The sequence below is a fragment of the Periophthalmus magnuspinnatus genome, chromosome 12 (assembly GCF_009829125.3).
Source record: "Periophthalmus magnuspinnatus isolate fPerMag1 chromosome 12, fPerMag1.2.pri, whole genome shotgun sequence".
Lineage (NCBI taxonomy): Eukaryota > Metazoa > Chordata > Actinopteri > Gobiiformes > Gobiidae > Periophthalmus > Periophthalmus magnuspinnatus.
In genome coordinates, this window is record NC_047137.1 from 6457948 (window position 1) to 6473415 (window position 15468).

At 38.6% G+C, this 15468-nt stretch overlaps 2 protein-coding genes across 2 annotated transcripts; both read right to left on the reverse strand.

Moving 5' to 3' along the window:
* Positions 1-196: 196 nt before the first annotated feature.
* On the reverse strand, positions 197-12777 carry LOC117379272 (sorting nexin-18-like). The gene is made up of 4 exons (XM_033975955.2): positions 11583-12777; positions 9068-9361; positions 6924-7306; positions 197-944 (listed from the first exon to the last, which is right to left on the reverse strand). The coding sequence occupies exons 1-4, from the start codon at positions 12380-12382 to the stop codon at positions 721-723; spliced, it is 1701 nt and encodes a 566-aa protein (XP_033831846.1). The 5' UTR covers positions 12383-12777; the 3' UTR covers positions 197-720.
* Positions 12778-13618: 841 nt separating this feature from the next.
* On the reverse strand, positions 13619-15395 carry inip (ints3 and nabp interacting protein). The gene is made up of 4 exons (XM_033975959.2): positions 15089-15395; positions 14743-14842; positions 14565-14649; positions 13619-14059 (listed from the first exon to the last, which is right to left on the reverse strand). The coding sequence occupies exons 1-4, from the start codon at positions 15105-15107 to the stop codon at positions 13961-13963; spliced, it is 303 nt and encodes a 100-aa protein (XP_033831850.1). The 5' UTR covers positions 15108-15395; the 3' UTR covers positions 13619-13960.
* Between the last annotated feature and the right edge of the window lie 73 nt (positions 15396-15468).

A 15468-nucleotide genomic window follows, 5' to 3' on the forward strand; every position in this document is an offset into this window, starting at 1 on the left:
TATTGAACTTTAAACACTATGGTTTTAATGTTTAGAAGGGCAAAGACAATCTGTCTGTATATGACTCAGTCTCTATGATGATGATCTAGTGGCAATACTGGGATAATGATCACAATATATAATCATGCTTGTCTTTAGGTAAACAAAGGTATTTTGTGATAATAAAAGCTATACAAACAAAATATATGCAAGTGTATTTCTTGAAGGTATCTTCACACAGTATGAAGAACTTAAATAGTATTGTCTGATTAGGATGTGTGCCAGAAGTAGTCAGTGATGCCCAGTCTTTCTTGGTTAAAAATGGGGATAACAGAATGACTAAACTCAACTTTGTGTTCATTTTCATGATGCACCATCAAAGGCTGTACAATACTGAGCAGGTCATTCAAGTAAAAACAAACCAGGGGACAGATGGTAGAGACCACATCCAGTTCAAGTCAAGTGTATGTTGTTGTAAGGATTTCCAGGCTGTTCCCATGAAGCTGTAGGTTTTCAGTAGAGGCAGATCATGTGACCATGACACCAGGAAGCTGCAGGCAGAGCACATACAGCTGCTTTTAATATTACACTCAAAAGACTTGTCTCAGGCGTCGTCAGCAAAACCCTGCTACTGGTACATTCATCAGGGCTCTTCAAAGAATCCAGGTTTTTGAAGTTCCAGTGACCTACTTTTTCATATTTTTCATCCAAAGTTCTCTCTCCTTTATTTCCTTTCCAAGTCTACTGCTCATCATATCTGTGCAGTGCGTCCTCCAGCTTGGCCGTGATCTTTTGGAAGAAGCTGATCTGCTGCTGGAGGTGGTGCTGCATCTGGGAGCGGAAGTCTCGTACCCGTGTGCGGTGGAAGTGCTGGATCTCTGCAAGCGTGGCACACGAGATGATGTTACAGCGGTCATGGAGGGCGCTCTCCGGTTGAGAACAGTCCTTCACCTTGGTAAGAGCACCTGCGAGATGAGACCAACAAGTCTGATTTAGAAAGTTATATTATTTGGATCTATGCTCACATAACAGGCCGTAAAACAAACTCAAACCAAATTTCTATCGTTACTTAGGGCTGCTATATTGTCAATATATTTTATATTGTAATTTTAAGTAAAAGTAAGATTAAGTTTGAAGAACACTACAAGAACACTTTTCAGAAGACTCAAATATGAACTAATAAACTAATACACATATCCCATGCATTGTGTTTGTCATCTGTTTATGTCATGTTTGTGACATAAACAGCCAGATATTTGGGGAAACGTGCATGTATGTTGTCTAAATAAAGTACACTTTAAATTGAAATAAGGTATTTTTTACATCTAAAATGGTGATATTTCTATTTCTTTTTATATTGTAATCTGAATAATCATACTTGATTAAACAAATAAACTTGACATCCAAAGAATCTCTTCAAAACAATGCAATGACTATTATACATTTATTCCATTTCCTCTTGCATTATGTCATACAGTCTGAAACATTACATGAAAGACAGGAAGTCAGCTGACACACTATCAGTTTTCTGAAGTTACCCACTTCAACATTTCTCTATGTACTCACTAATAAACCACTCATATTGGCGTGGACTTTGCCTGTTGTTGCCAAGCCGATTACAGACCCTTAATCTGAACCCCGAACTGTACTGTGAACTTGGAGAAGGAGGACCTTCTCAACCACCTCCTCACCCCAGCCTTATTCATATCTTTCCTTCTCTGACTCTAAATCCTGCGATAAAACGAAGAAGAGGGAGAAAAAAAGGGCGAAGAAAGGGGGAGGAGGAGGAAAGAAAGGAGGAGGGGAGGCTAATCCACTCCGCATTCCTTCTGTCCCAGGGCAACACAGGACAAGAGGCCCTGGAATCTGTGCTCATTCAAATCAGATGGAGTCAGCAGTACACAGTGAGATGATGTGAGCCTGAGGGAGCAGGGTCAGTGGGGTGGACAGGACAACTGATTGATAACGCTGTATATGATATGATTGTGATTGTGTTTAGATATTAGGGGAATGGAAGATGGAAGAAGTACTCCAAGTCGCTCAAACTCCCTGTTCCTTTGGGGAACAAATACTCAAGATGACACAACAAAGTTAATACTGTCATTATGTTTGTACATAAATACCTATTTGCAGTTAATGTTACTTCTACCATGATTATTAGGTACATATTTTATGAATAATCATAATGCATTAGTATTATGTAGCCCTTTTCCAGAAGCTTAAAGTCACTTGACAATGTTGTGCATTTTTTCGTTCACTTCCCACGCTAAGCGGTGGGATAGAATATGATTTTAACCAAAGCTTCCCTGGGGTAAACTGATGAAAGTGACGCTGCCTATTTGTGTCAATGGCCCTTCTGACTATCACCAACCCCTCACTCACACACAAAGTCATACATAGGCAGAAAGCATGTCTTGCCCATGGAAACAATGACAGAATGCACTGGTGCATGCTGGGATTCAACTGCCAACCTTGAAGTTGGTGTGTGAATGCTGTAACTGCTGTACCACTGCCATATGTTATATACAACAACTTCAAGTTTTAGTATTGCCACTTCAACAACTGCATTGCTCTATAAATTCCCATAACCATTACTAACTAATGCAAATCAGTACTACTAATTTTCTTCTAACTTTGCAACTTCAGGTAAACAAGTCTCAGTGAATAAACCGGTCTACAGGTCACCCAAAACTAGGCTTCAGTTCACAAAAAATGTCTTTTTATAAATTGACAACGCAATTAACTTTACAAGGCCTGGAGAAGCAGTGACTCCAGCATGTCTTTTCTCAGATGTGGTTATTTTACAAGCTCAGCACAAACATTATATTGTGCAGATGAAGTGTAGGGAGTTACCCAGAGAACAATAAGAGCCTAAAACGCCCGTTGACAGCAGCTGTGGGTTAGTCATACACACTCATTTGTGCTGTCATATCTTGCTTTTTGCCTATTACATGTGTGCTTATGGGAAGGACTACCTTATCCATCTGTACCTCATTGTGTCATTGTTTATAAAAGCCATCCTGTAGAATCTATTGTAGGTAATATTAACAAATCTCTGGGAGATTTGTATGCTTTCTATTCGTATACATGACTTATAGATATTTAAAGTTCGTGGATATGATATAACGTAACCAGCAACATGTATCATTCCTATTATGGTTCTCAAAAGTATTGAAAAAAGATACTAATCGATACTAAAACTAGTATCAAAACTTCATACTCATTTGAGCAAGTACTGATACAAAGTCACATTCACAAGACAGAAATGGACATTTCCTGAATAGCTTTAGAGTGCTCTTGAGCTGCATTAGAACAAGTAAAAAAAACACAAGTATACGCCCATGAACCACTATGGAACCAACCTAGACAACTGAGGAATTACACAGATATAAGACCACATGGTAATATAAAAGAAACTCCTATGATTTAATGTTCAAAATAACATTCTTGACTAAATAAAGCATAGGTAGTATTGGAATTGATATTGAGTATCGAGTCTATTCCTTAGTGTCACAAGCAAGTTTAAAATGTTAGTATCACTATGTCCTGTTATACACTGCCTGGACAAAGAAAACGTCGCCACCAAAAAAAAAAGGTCACACACTCCAATATTTCGTTGGAACACCTTTAGCTTTGAATACAGCACGCATTTGCTGTAGCATTGTTTCAATAAGTTTCTGAAATGTCACAAGATTTATTTCCATCCAGTGTTGCATACATTTTTCACCAAGATCTTGCATTGATGGTGGTCGAGTCTGACTGCTGCACAAAGCCTTCTCCAGCACATCCCAAAGATTCTCAATGGGGTTAAGGTCTGGACTCTGCCAATCCATCCAATCCATGTGTGAAAATGATGTCTCATGCTCCCTGAACCACTCATTCACAATTTGAGCCCGATGAATCCCGGCATTGTCATCTTGGAGTATGCCCGTGTCATCAGGGAAGAAAAATTAAACTGATGGAATAACCTGGTCATTCAGTATTTTCAGATGTCAGCTGACCTCATTCTTTGAGCACAGACTGTTGCTGAACCTAGACCAGACCAACTGGAGGAGGCTCGTATCCATTTGCTTAGTTAAATCCAGGTGGTGACTTTTTTTGGCCAGGCAGTGTATATTGTTGTATATTCATGATCATATTATAGTAAATTAAATACAAGTACATTTTTACATACAAAATACTGTTTTACTCCAAGTAATAATCATGTAAATGTTACAATGGCTGTTGAAATAAAAAAGCAGTACTTTTACAGATGAAGTCATGTTATCATAAAATATAACAAAAGCCACAATTTGTAAAGTAAACTGACCACACCACCTACCAAACAACTACTCTAACAAATGATCCAATTAAGCTAGCCCACTGTAACTTCCAACGTAAGCAAACTGGATGAAATGTAGGTCAAAACTTCTGCCCATCACTGTATTGGTATGTGAGCGTTTATCCACAGCTTTGGGCTGTGTTTTTATCAGGAACTCCTCTGCTTCTAGGTTTGGCCCAAATCAGGACTATGTGTGCCAACCATCTGTATTCCCTCCTCCTTCTTAGTCTGTACAGCATTAACAAGCCAGCTCAACTGCAGGGCGTCTACTGTACATGAGTGTGTATGAACAAGGGAACCGGCACAATGCATCGGCCCCAGGTCTCAGCTTTCAACCTACATTGACTCTGCAGTTTGATAAATGAAAACACATGTGGCTTGGTTGAGGAGCTGGGGGAATGGAGGCTTTGTGAGCTATCAGTCTGTGCAATAAAATAACAACAGGCTGCAGGCTGGTGATTGGCTACAGCAGGCATTTTTCAAAACGTTTACACAGGGAAGTGCCATTTTAGGAAAAATTGAGTTGCAAGTACCAAAGCAACAAACTAACCAGGTATAATACATAAAGTAAAGTACAACAGAATATGGACTAGGGTTGTCAAAAGTATTGAAAATCAGATAGTAATCAGTATAAAACTAATATCAAAACTAGATACTTTTTTGAATGAATATCAATATCAAAAAAGTCACATTCACAGGACAGAAATAAACCTTCAATGATTAGGTTTAGAATGTATCTTGAGCCCTTGAGCTGTATCAAAACAAGTATGAGACCACATATACTAAGTCTAGGTATATGTGATCTTATACTAGCTCTGATAGTAGCATCTAGGTCCTGGACGACTGAGGGATTACACAGATGTAAGACCAGATCATAATATAAAAGTAAGTATAATGATTTATGTTATAAATCAACAATTTTTGTTTAGACAATTGTTATTCTATTGTCTAAATAAAGTGTTTTATTACCATACTATCAGTGTTTTTATTATCTTTCTGGTATAGAAATAGGTATTGAGTACTGAGTTAATTCCTTAGTATCAAAATCCAGTTTGAAATTTTAGTAATATGACAGCACAAATCTAGACAGACCATGTCTAATCCAGGACCAATTTAGAACTACACCAGGGCTAAACCAAAATTATATAAGGACTAAACATTATCAACAGAAGTTACTCCAGAACTGAACTGCAAAATACGGGTTCTAAAATCACAGTTAGAGGAATTACATTAGAATAAATTGCATCTAAATCCAAGCTAAAAAAGCAATCTGCATATAAACTCAGTGCCCTAAACCTCCAGCTGAGTCCTCACAAAGTAGAGGCCAAATGAAGGTCCCCTTCTGCACCAGCTGTATTTCACTTTGACCTTTGAACCCTGACCCCTCTGTGTGGGGGGGTGTATACAGGCCCAGGGTCATACAGCTGTGTAAAAACAACATTATGAATTAGTAGAGGGATGACTGACAATTAGCACTTTTTGGTACCCTATTTTAATGGGTACATAGTTCAACTTCATCTTTTCTGTAGAAATGTATATTGATGTGCTCTATTTTTTGCCATCAAATGATTTTTTACCATGGCAATGGTAAGTGATGCCAGATGTTATGGTTGACGTTTAATGCTTTGAATAAAATATAGTCAGTGTATAATCAGGTGTAAATTAACAAAATTACATTTAAATTTTGTCTCTAAAAAGAAACCCACAATGTTAATATCTAACTGTTTAACAACGTATTGTGTTTTCTGTTATTTTGCTTCATTTGTTCAAATAAGGCAGAGCATGACACAGAATCAAAGATATGCATGTTACTAAGTTACAGCGGAAAACAGTTTAATGATTTAATGGCATAATAAAATCGAGGTAATGTGTTGTGACAGATTGGAATGGATGTGAAATGTGGGGATATATTGAGCTAATCACAGGCTCACGTGATGTATAGGGTTAGAAATGGGATCATTGTTTATTTTTTGTCACAACATTTTAAAACATCCTATTAAATTGAAATTGAATTATGGTATTTATTGGCAGTGCATGAGCATATTTTAAAAGGTTTTACTAAATGATTGTAATGATATATGGAAGACCAGGGGTAGCACAGTGATTTGTTTATCTACTATAGGTGAAAGTTGTTTTTAATTTTTAATCTCCTCTGCAAATTGTGTGGGCATGCAAAATTCACCCACAAAGAAGAGAGAAACAACCTCTTCTGAAATCCTAATAGCTACACAGAAAGAAGACAACCAAAAGAACTATGACAGTTAAAAGTGTAATATGTAAACTTTTTGGTGAGGGAGTATGCTTGTCTCTATGGCGATGTCACTACTTTAGAATGTTCGACAGTATGGCATTAAATGTATCTACCTAACATTTACTCATTACTGATGTAGTCGTACTGTGAGCAAGGTCACCTCTCCACAGATCTGACCTGTAAATTGGCCTGTTGGCATCGCCTGCTTGTTGACATGGAGATACATTTAATGCCATGCTGCTGAATATTCTAGGCAAAGCAAGGAATAACATGCCCATGGAGACAAGTAGCTGACAGATCATCCACCAGAAAAGTTACATAGTGTACCTTTAATCACAAAACAGTAGAATGTGTAGTGTTTTAGTGTCATACCTTTCTGCACATCAACAATGTCAGGGAAGTTAGCTAGATGCCCTCTGTAGATATCGAGCAGGTCGGATATAGGATCCAGGTCGTGCCGCGGCTGCTCGGCAAAGAACTCCCCGATGTTCTCGTAGGCTTCTCCAGTGTAGGCTATAGCTTTGTTCAGACCAACTGAGTATGCCTGCTGATCCAGTTCAAAGGCCTGGGCTAGCACTTTGAAGGACTGTCCCACTTTCTGGTACTCTTTCTTGAACCCGGTCATCTGCTTACGGGCGAACTCATTGATGGTAGTGTTCACAACAATAATGTTCTCATCCATTCGTTTGGTGAAGGTCTTGAAGCCCTCTACTTTGCTCTCCACTTCCTGAAGGTCAAGAGGAACCTCGGGCGGGCTGGAAGGAAAACATGGCTTTATTGACTTTAGATTAGAGGACAAAGTAAGTAAAGATAAACTAAATGTGTTTATAAGAAAGAACAAAAGTACTGTTACTTTAGCGTATGCTCCTTGATATTTCAGAAAAGTGGTTTTTAGTGAAAAGTGGTGTATAGGGTATTATTTATGTATGTTTATAATACAACAAAACAACAACAACAAACTCATAATGCTACTTACTCAACAGTACTCTTTCTTCAACTACAATTTGTTACTACAACATACCAATTTGCCCACTGCTACAATAAATCATCATTCTATATTTACTTTGATTGCAACTACTCTTAATCACCAAGGCTATTCCTACAACTACAACTCTTAAGAGCAGAAATTCTTCTAACAGTACTATTACTACACAGGAAATACATCTACAACTAATACTTTTAATACTCAATATATCCATAGCTTTAAATACACATTACTAACGTCAACCCAAAATATGTACAGTCTGTAAAATCCTCCAGCTAAGGTAGTCTGGACATGGGTCCACTGCTCCTGACAGGTTGCGCCAGCGGCACTGAAGGGTGGGTCAAATGCTGAGGGTGTAATAAAGTGTACCTCAACCTTATCACTTATACTGTAACTTGTAAATTGAAAAAAAGAAATTAGGCCTATTTACTTTAATTGACAGACACTGTTTATTCTACAGATTTCTCAAGAAAGAATTTGTTAAATGTACCTAAAAATATGATAAAACAGGTGAATCATATTCTTTTAAAAACACATCATTTTATCACTGCTCTTTTTTTTTTAAAATATTTCAGAATTACATCATGTTCAGAACAATGGTAAACGCGTTATTCCCATGAGCCTCTTATCTGTCGCTGTATCAGGCACTCCTAGTGATTAAAGACCGGGACCAGGCTGCTGACCAGAAACCCTTCCACTCATGTAGATAAATGAGCCATTAACACAATAGGTAATATACAACACCCAAACATGACTTTTGGTAACATAATGCTAAAGTAAATGACACAGAGATATTAAACTCCCATGCATTGTGAAGCAGAAAGGATAATCTTATAACATGACACTTGCCAATATTATTAGAGGAGAAAAGCATATTATATGACCTACTTAAAGAGCACTACTTGAATTTAAGGGTGTGTTTACGCTTAAGAGTGCATTTACACTGAGTCCTAGTTTGAGCCCAGTTTAGTCTAGAAGCACACTTGGTTTAGACCTGGTCTAGCCCAGAATTAGTTGCAATTTTGGTGACACAAGTGTGAACACACACTAACATGAAATATATCATTTAAAATGCATTCATACCACAGGTAATCTTAAATTTTTATATATATATATATATATATATATATATATATATATATATATATATATATATATATATATATATATATATATATATAGAGAGAGAGAGAGAGAGAGAGAGAGATAGATAGATAGATAGATAGATAGATAGATAGAGAGAGAGAGAGAGAGAGAGAGAGAGAGAATCTAAAAATTACATAAGCCACATTCTAGTAAGAACTACAGCATTTTTAATCAGTTATCAGCAGTTATGGGCTTATGTGCATGGATGGTTTTATATAGGCTACTGTTTAAATTAAGTTTAATCCTGCTGTAGACTTTGCTTTGGTTTAGTCCTATGATGTGCATAAGTGTGTGAATGATATACAAATGTGTGAATGCAGTATAAGACTGTCTATGAAGAGGCTGCAATAGAAATTCACAGCTTCATCTGAGCTCTGCTTCTCACCTGATTGTGAGGAAGAAGTTGGCCCCCACCAGATCGTCTCTCTCGGCCTTCCTCTTGCCCATCTTCCAGGCCTTCTCGTCTGGGCCACAGGTGAGAAAATGCTGGAAGACGTCGCAGCGTGCTAACACTGGGTGGCTGGTCATGTGGTTCATCCACCAGATCAAGCCCTTCCTCCTCTTGGAGATGAAGTCCTCCTCAAAGCGCCCTGTGGCCTGCTTCTCTGGCAGGTGTGGCACAGAGATGACAGGGAACCGCTCTACCAGACGAGCGTACAGCCAATCAAAGTGTTTATACCTGCACAATGGAAAAGATACACTCAATTACAACTTACCTAAGGACACAACACAAGTATGCACTAGTACCTCTGCTGCCACTGTGGCACCTGGTATTCCCACCCGTCTCCCATAACCAGGCTTCCTTGCTTAACTTCCGAGATTAGACCAGACAGGGCATTCTCAAGAAGGTATGGCCATATGTATTGAATGTCCTACCAATGACGTGACTGATTGGTGGTGCAGATAGGCAGCCTCACCTCATTCAGTACCCATGGGCAGTTGTGGTAACAGTAGCTTACCAATTTTGCATGGCACTATTGTACATTCAGTTTTAAAAAACTGCCCTTCCTTCTATTGCGCATAAATGAGTAATAACTATGAGTTGGTGAAAGCACAATTAAAAACACGTCTGGACAGCCTAAAGTGAGATGTTTCCCCAAGTGGATTGAATGGAAACTTAATTTTCTTTGGTAATGCATGAGAGGCCTACAGTCAAGAACAATGTGGAAAGAGTAACTCCCAGAGGAGGAGGCTACGACAGCAGTCTGTAAAGTCTGTTTTTACCATTTAGCAAGAACAACTGCTACAATACAATATCCATATATGGATATTGTATTGCCACAGTTGTGAACATCATTTGCATAATGTGAATTGAAATAAATTCTGATAACACAGTTGAAATTTGAAGTTTCCATACACTATATAAAGTCTGGTTCATCCTTGGGTGCAATTTCCATATGTCTGAAATGTTTTTATATGGTGTATGTAAACTTCTGGTTTCAACTGTAGATATGTTGGTTCCTTGTTTGTAGGTTATGGGTGTCTTTGTAGAAGACGCAATATTCTTAATTAAGTTTCATTGCCAATGGTGAGTCTTTTTTGGCTGCTTTCCCTGTTCTATTGAAGATTAGCAAGGGTAATTTGATTCACATACAACACTTTTAAGCCAGACCAGCCAGACGATGCATGTGTAGATCTAGTGGAACGGACATGTAACTAATGAGAAAAAAAGCTGATACAGCTGTAAAAACAAGTAGTCAAAATGCAATATTGAACATCTTGAGAAAGGGGGCTTATGTTTTAGGGTCTTACTGAAGGAAAATTTCACATATTGGTTTCTGTCCTTGAAAGCGTGTCTGTGTAATCCCTTAATTGCTAGGTATGATCTATAGTAAAAGAAAAATTCAATTAATTCAGTCAACTGGACAAAAAAGTTTTTTGAGTTAACACATTTCGCTGCTTATGCTTCAGTCGCTTCAGTTCTGGTCACATTGCTGGTGGACACTTCCTTACATCTGTCTGAAGGGAGGAGCTAACTACAATGAAATTAACATGTTTGTTTACAATTTCTGTTTGTTGGGCAGGTGTATCTAGCTACAGTAAGTGTGAACTCTGCTTGAGTCATATTTCTGTATAATCATTCAGACCTATTGGCTAGCACTATTTTCCTTGTTTTGATTTAGACCTGAGGATGGAGTTATAAATAAGGGATAAATGATGCCTATGGCCCCAATTTCTGTTCAAAGATGGATCGTCTTTCCTAACAAAAAATGCTTTTTTTGTCCAATTGACAGAATAGATTTTTTTCTTTTAGTAACCTGTAAATGAAAGCTTGTAACAACATGTCTCCAAAAACTTATAACCACAGTCTGTTGTGTCCTTGGGCAAGACACGTCATCTGCATACTTTATGTGATTGGGAAAGCGGGAGTAAAATGGTACAGAGCAATTACTTTGAATGTGTACAAAACGTACTGACAAAACTAAAACAATGTCATTACGACTATTTTCCCCATAGTGTTGGCTTATTAAAGTGGTTGTGTGTTTGATGGTAGACACCACTGGCACATTATAGCTGCCACTTTCTGTCAGTCAGCCCATGGTAGCTGCTAGGTATGATCTATAGTAAAAGAAAAATTCAATTCAGTCAACTGGACAAAAAAGTTTTTTGAGTTAAGACATTTTGCTGCTTATCCTTCAGTCGCTTCAGTTCTGGTCACATTGCTGGTGGACACTGCCTTACATCAGTCTGAAGGGAGGAGCTAACTACACTGAAATTAACATATTTGTTTACAATTTCTGTTTGTTGGGCAGGTCTATCTAACTACAGTAAGTGTGAACTCTGCTTGAGTCATATTTCTGTATAATCATTCAGACCTATTGGCCAGCACTATTTTCCTTGAGGTGTGACTGAGAAGTTAAGTGAAATAGAACAGTATTAGTTTGTTAATAGTCTATTACCTGCGGTTGACTTGCACATTGGTGTGTGTTGGAGTCAGCCCATACGACATGTAGCTCTTCATGCCTTTGAACTTTGTCTGCTTGGTTGGATCATCAATAGTACATGTGAATGGATAGGGGTCCTCCTGCCACTCTGGCCCGTGCTTCCCCATCACCACACAGATCCTGTCCCCATCCCTCACAAGCGCACTGGCCTCTCCCAACAGAAAAGCCTCTCCTCCAGACTTGACAAAAGTTGAAAACCTATTCAAGTTCCGTCCCACCGTAGCCGTGCTCTTGGCTTGCTGATGCTGCAGTTGTTGGCTGCTGCTGCTGCTCCTTCTCGCTGGCAGGGACGTGGTGACTGGGTAAAGCGGGGGCGTGGTGCCTAAAGTCCGCGGAGGATTGGCGGTGGCAGGTGAAGTGTCATCCCAGTCATCGTCCCAGTCGTCATCACTCCCCTGGCTGGTGTGGAAGCTCCCACCGCAGCTTCCACTTCCACTGCCGCCCCCTACTCCTCCTCCTCCACCACCACCCCCTCCTCCTCTCTGGGACACCGGGGACGCAAAGGAGGAGGAATGGCTGGTGGATTTGGGCGAGGAGAAGCCGTTGTTATTAGCGGTGGCGGAGGTGATTGTTTCCCGGATGATCTCCACATAGGACGCGGGCAGGAGGCCACTCTCACCCCGACTGTTCTCCCCTTCCAGCCAGCCTTCAAGCTCCTCCTCGCTGAACAAAGTGACCAGCTCGTTTTCATAAATGGAAATCTCTCCAGGGTTTTCCGAGGTGAAGTCGTACAAAACTTTCGCCTTTAAAGCCATCGTTAATTCACTCCAAACTTGCGCTTTTCAGTCCGCAACTTTTTTTTTTTTTAACCTTTTACGCACACGCAGCGACAGACTCTCAGCTAGTTTTGCTTGGAGTTCAGCAAAACATCCCAGTCCTGTAAGGAAGATGTATGCATTACCAGACTCGTATCTTACTCCCACCTCCTCTCGCAGTGGGTTCAGATAACATTTCTTTCCACGCAAACTTAATCCAACATGGAAAAACGCACAAGAACTGCGCCAATTACGAACGGTCCAAGGCGCGTCCAATCAGAAAAACAAGCACGACACACAAGGGGAGCTTGCCAAACGAAAAAAGTTGAGTTCTTTCTCCAGATAAGGCCGGGTAAACTCCTTTCTTGCACAGCGCCGAGATGCTTGTGCGTTCAAGGCACCAGTCCCAACACGTACTAGACTCATGACTAATAGAGGGGAGGAGCCAGTTACAAGTTTAGTCAAGTCACTCAGTTTATAGATGGAAAAAAGCTCTACTCAGTGTTTATAGAGCCAACTTGAAAAGAAAGAAAAGAAAGATACATTTTATAATACTTAATCCAGTTAAATGAAAAAGGCAGCTCTAATTGTTTTCCACATTACAGCATTGCTAATAATATCCTAGTGAAGTTGGGATCCCATTAAAATGATTCAGTAGGATCTTAAGGCATTTTCTGTTGTGAATTTAAAACTAAAGACAGTTTCATCTCTCTAGATTACAGCTTTTTGATAGAAATAATAATAAATATAATATATGAGTTAAATATATATATATTTATCTTTGAAAAAACAAGACATTACTCAAACGTTCACTGCCAAAATATCATGAGGCTTTCAGTTAACAGTTGCTTTCGTTGTCCAACTACCATAGCAAGAGAAACAGATAAATGATGAAAAAATAAAAATAAATAAATAGAAATTTAAGCAAGTAAAAATATAGATTAAAAAATCAAATAAACGAACAGAATTATTACAACAAATTAACTAAGCATTTCCAGAGTTTGTCCACTGGATGTCGGTGTTTGACTTAACATAAATTTAAAAAAAAAAATCCCAATGAAAACCCAGCCTGTATACGTCAAACATCAAGGTGCTGTTTGGATAGTGGAGTGAAGCAATTAGTGGGCGAGTTGTTTTATAGATTACATCCAGGTAATATCATTAGAAATTGAATAATGGCCTATATACTAGTCATGTTTAATTTTATAGACAAAAGTACATCTAAACAAACAGACACGTGTTAAACACTTTTATTATTCAAATATGATTACAAATGAATAAGAATGTAAAAATGCCAAAATACACAGTTCAAGGTAATTGTAACTGGTGACAACATTTAAGAGAACACTCCATCTCTAATCATTATGTGGTAGGGCAGTTGTATTTGTAACTTTGATGGTAAATATTTTTCTAAACCAGCAATCCAATATATCCAACAAAATTAAATGACACATTACTCCCCTGAGAATGTTCATAAGATGACAATAAATGCCTTAAAAGACAAGATTAAAGGAGACATTGATTATTTGTGTAAGATCTGTAAGCATAGTTCATACATCCCACAGCAAAGGTAAAAGGTCATGAGTGGGGCTCTAGTCGTGGAATGACAGGGAGGATAAGGTTGCCAAAAGACGAATCTTGAGTGATGAAGAAGCCTGTTGAGTGTGTATGTGCGTGCTGCAAGACAGGACACTTAGTAAATGCAAAGAGGGACAAATCTGAGCAAAATACAATAAAATAAAATAATACTAATACTAATAAATACATAGAAAAAATAACATCCAGTCCTTGATTATTTTTAAAGTACACTAGTACAACTAATTAACTGAGAATGTAAAACTTTTCTGTTAAGAGGGTCCACCAAACATTGCTCTCAAATAGAGATGTTATAGCTTTTCCGAAAATGTTCAACAATATGCCATTGAATGTATTCATGTTCATGGAGACTATCAGGTGGCGCCACCAGGCCACACTACAGGTCAGATCTGTGGGGAGCAAGCCCGCTTCAATAAGACATGTTTCAAGGATTTTTTTTGTAAAACAAACTGAATAAATGCAAGATAAAGATAAGTTTATCTCAATGGAGACAAGCAGGTGACATACCCTCCACCAGAAAATGTACTTAATACACATTTATTACATTTTTATATCAACATATTTTTATGAACGCGTCATAGCTTACCTGTAAAGCAGCTTTTTGTTGTGCCGCAAAATGTTGTTGCTCTGCATTGTCCCTGAATTCTTTCATGGGCCGTGAAAGCGAAATGCTACAGGACAAGAAGGGGCAACATTTGAGAAAAAACAAAAAAAACAAAACTCCTTTAATATCAACATCTCTTGCGAGCTCCAGTAAGTCTTACCTAGCCCCAGGGGTGTTCATGGACTGGTTGGTCTGGATGAGACGTCTCCTCTCCTTCTCCAGCTCGGCTATGATGGCCACTCGGGCCTTACTTTGGAAGCCTACGGATAAAGTCAGATTGGAGAGCTCATTCTAGTTCCAAGACGCATAAATATAGTGTAGAATGATTAAAATACACATGAATCCCTACGTGATTCACATATTTAAATTATCGGTTCATCGTCTGCAGCCTATTCAATAACAGACAATCCTTTGAAATGTGAATATGCCAAGAGAGTGGAACTACTTCAGGTCATGTGCAAAGACAAAAGGTAAGGACAAGATTATAACACACATAATAACTTTACCTGGAGCATTAGCAGACATATCAGTAAAATTCACACAGGTCACAACAGAGAAAGTCTATGAAGAGTAAGTAGTTCAGTTCCTCTCAACAGTCCAGCAGCCAATGTTGGTTAGTTGTCAATAAATACACCAAAACGTGGTGTTTGAGGGACTGCTTGTATCCACATATGAAATATGACACTGTATGTGTTAGTGTACACAAGGCAATCGATAATATACAGTTTAAAACGGCAAAAAAAAACTAGACATTATGGGAGACTGCACAGCCGCATTGTGCGTTTGTTCACCGGCTTTTAGCTTGACTACCGGGACATGAAAAAGACAATGCGTCACGCTGTTGATCAACTCAACACTGTCATAACTCATAATGAGAAAGTTTAAC

Bases quoted from the DNA above. Each gene is read 5' to 3' on its own strand.
- LOC117379272 (XM_033975955.2), bottom strand. From the start codon at position 12,382: ATGGCTTTAAAGGCGAAAGTTTTGTACGACTTCACCTCGGAAAACCCT. The intron at 9,362-11,582 runs GTAATAGACTAT...TCCATTGTGCAG, and splicing joins AATGTGCAAGTCAACCGCAG to GTATAAACACTTTGATTGGC. The intron at 945-6,923 runs GTATGACACTAA...CTCATCTCGCAG, and splicing joins CATTGTTGATGTGCAGAAAG to GTGCTCTTACCAAGGTGAAG.
- inip (XM_033975959.2), bottom strand. The intron at 14,650-14,742 runs GTAAGACTTACT...CTTGTCCTGTAG, and splicing joins ATGAACACCCCTGGGGCTAG to CATTTCGCTTTCACGGCCCA. The intron at 14,060-14,564 runs GTAAGCTATGAC...CCTGTCTTGCAG, and splicing joins AACAAAAAGCTGCTTTACAG to CACGCACATACACACTCAAC.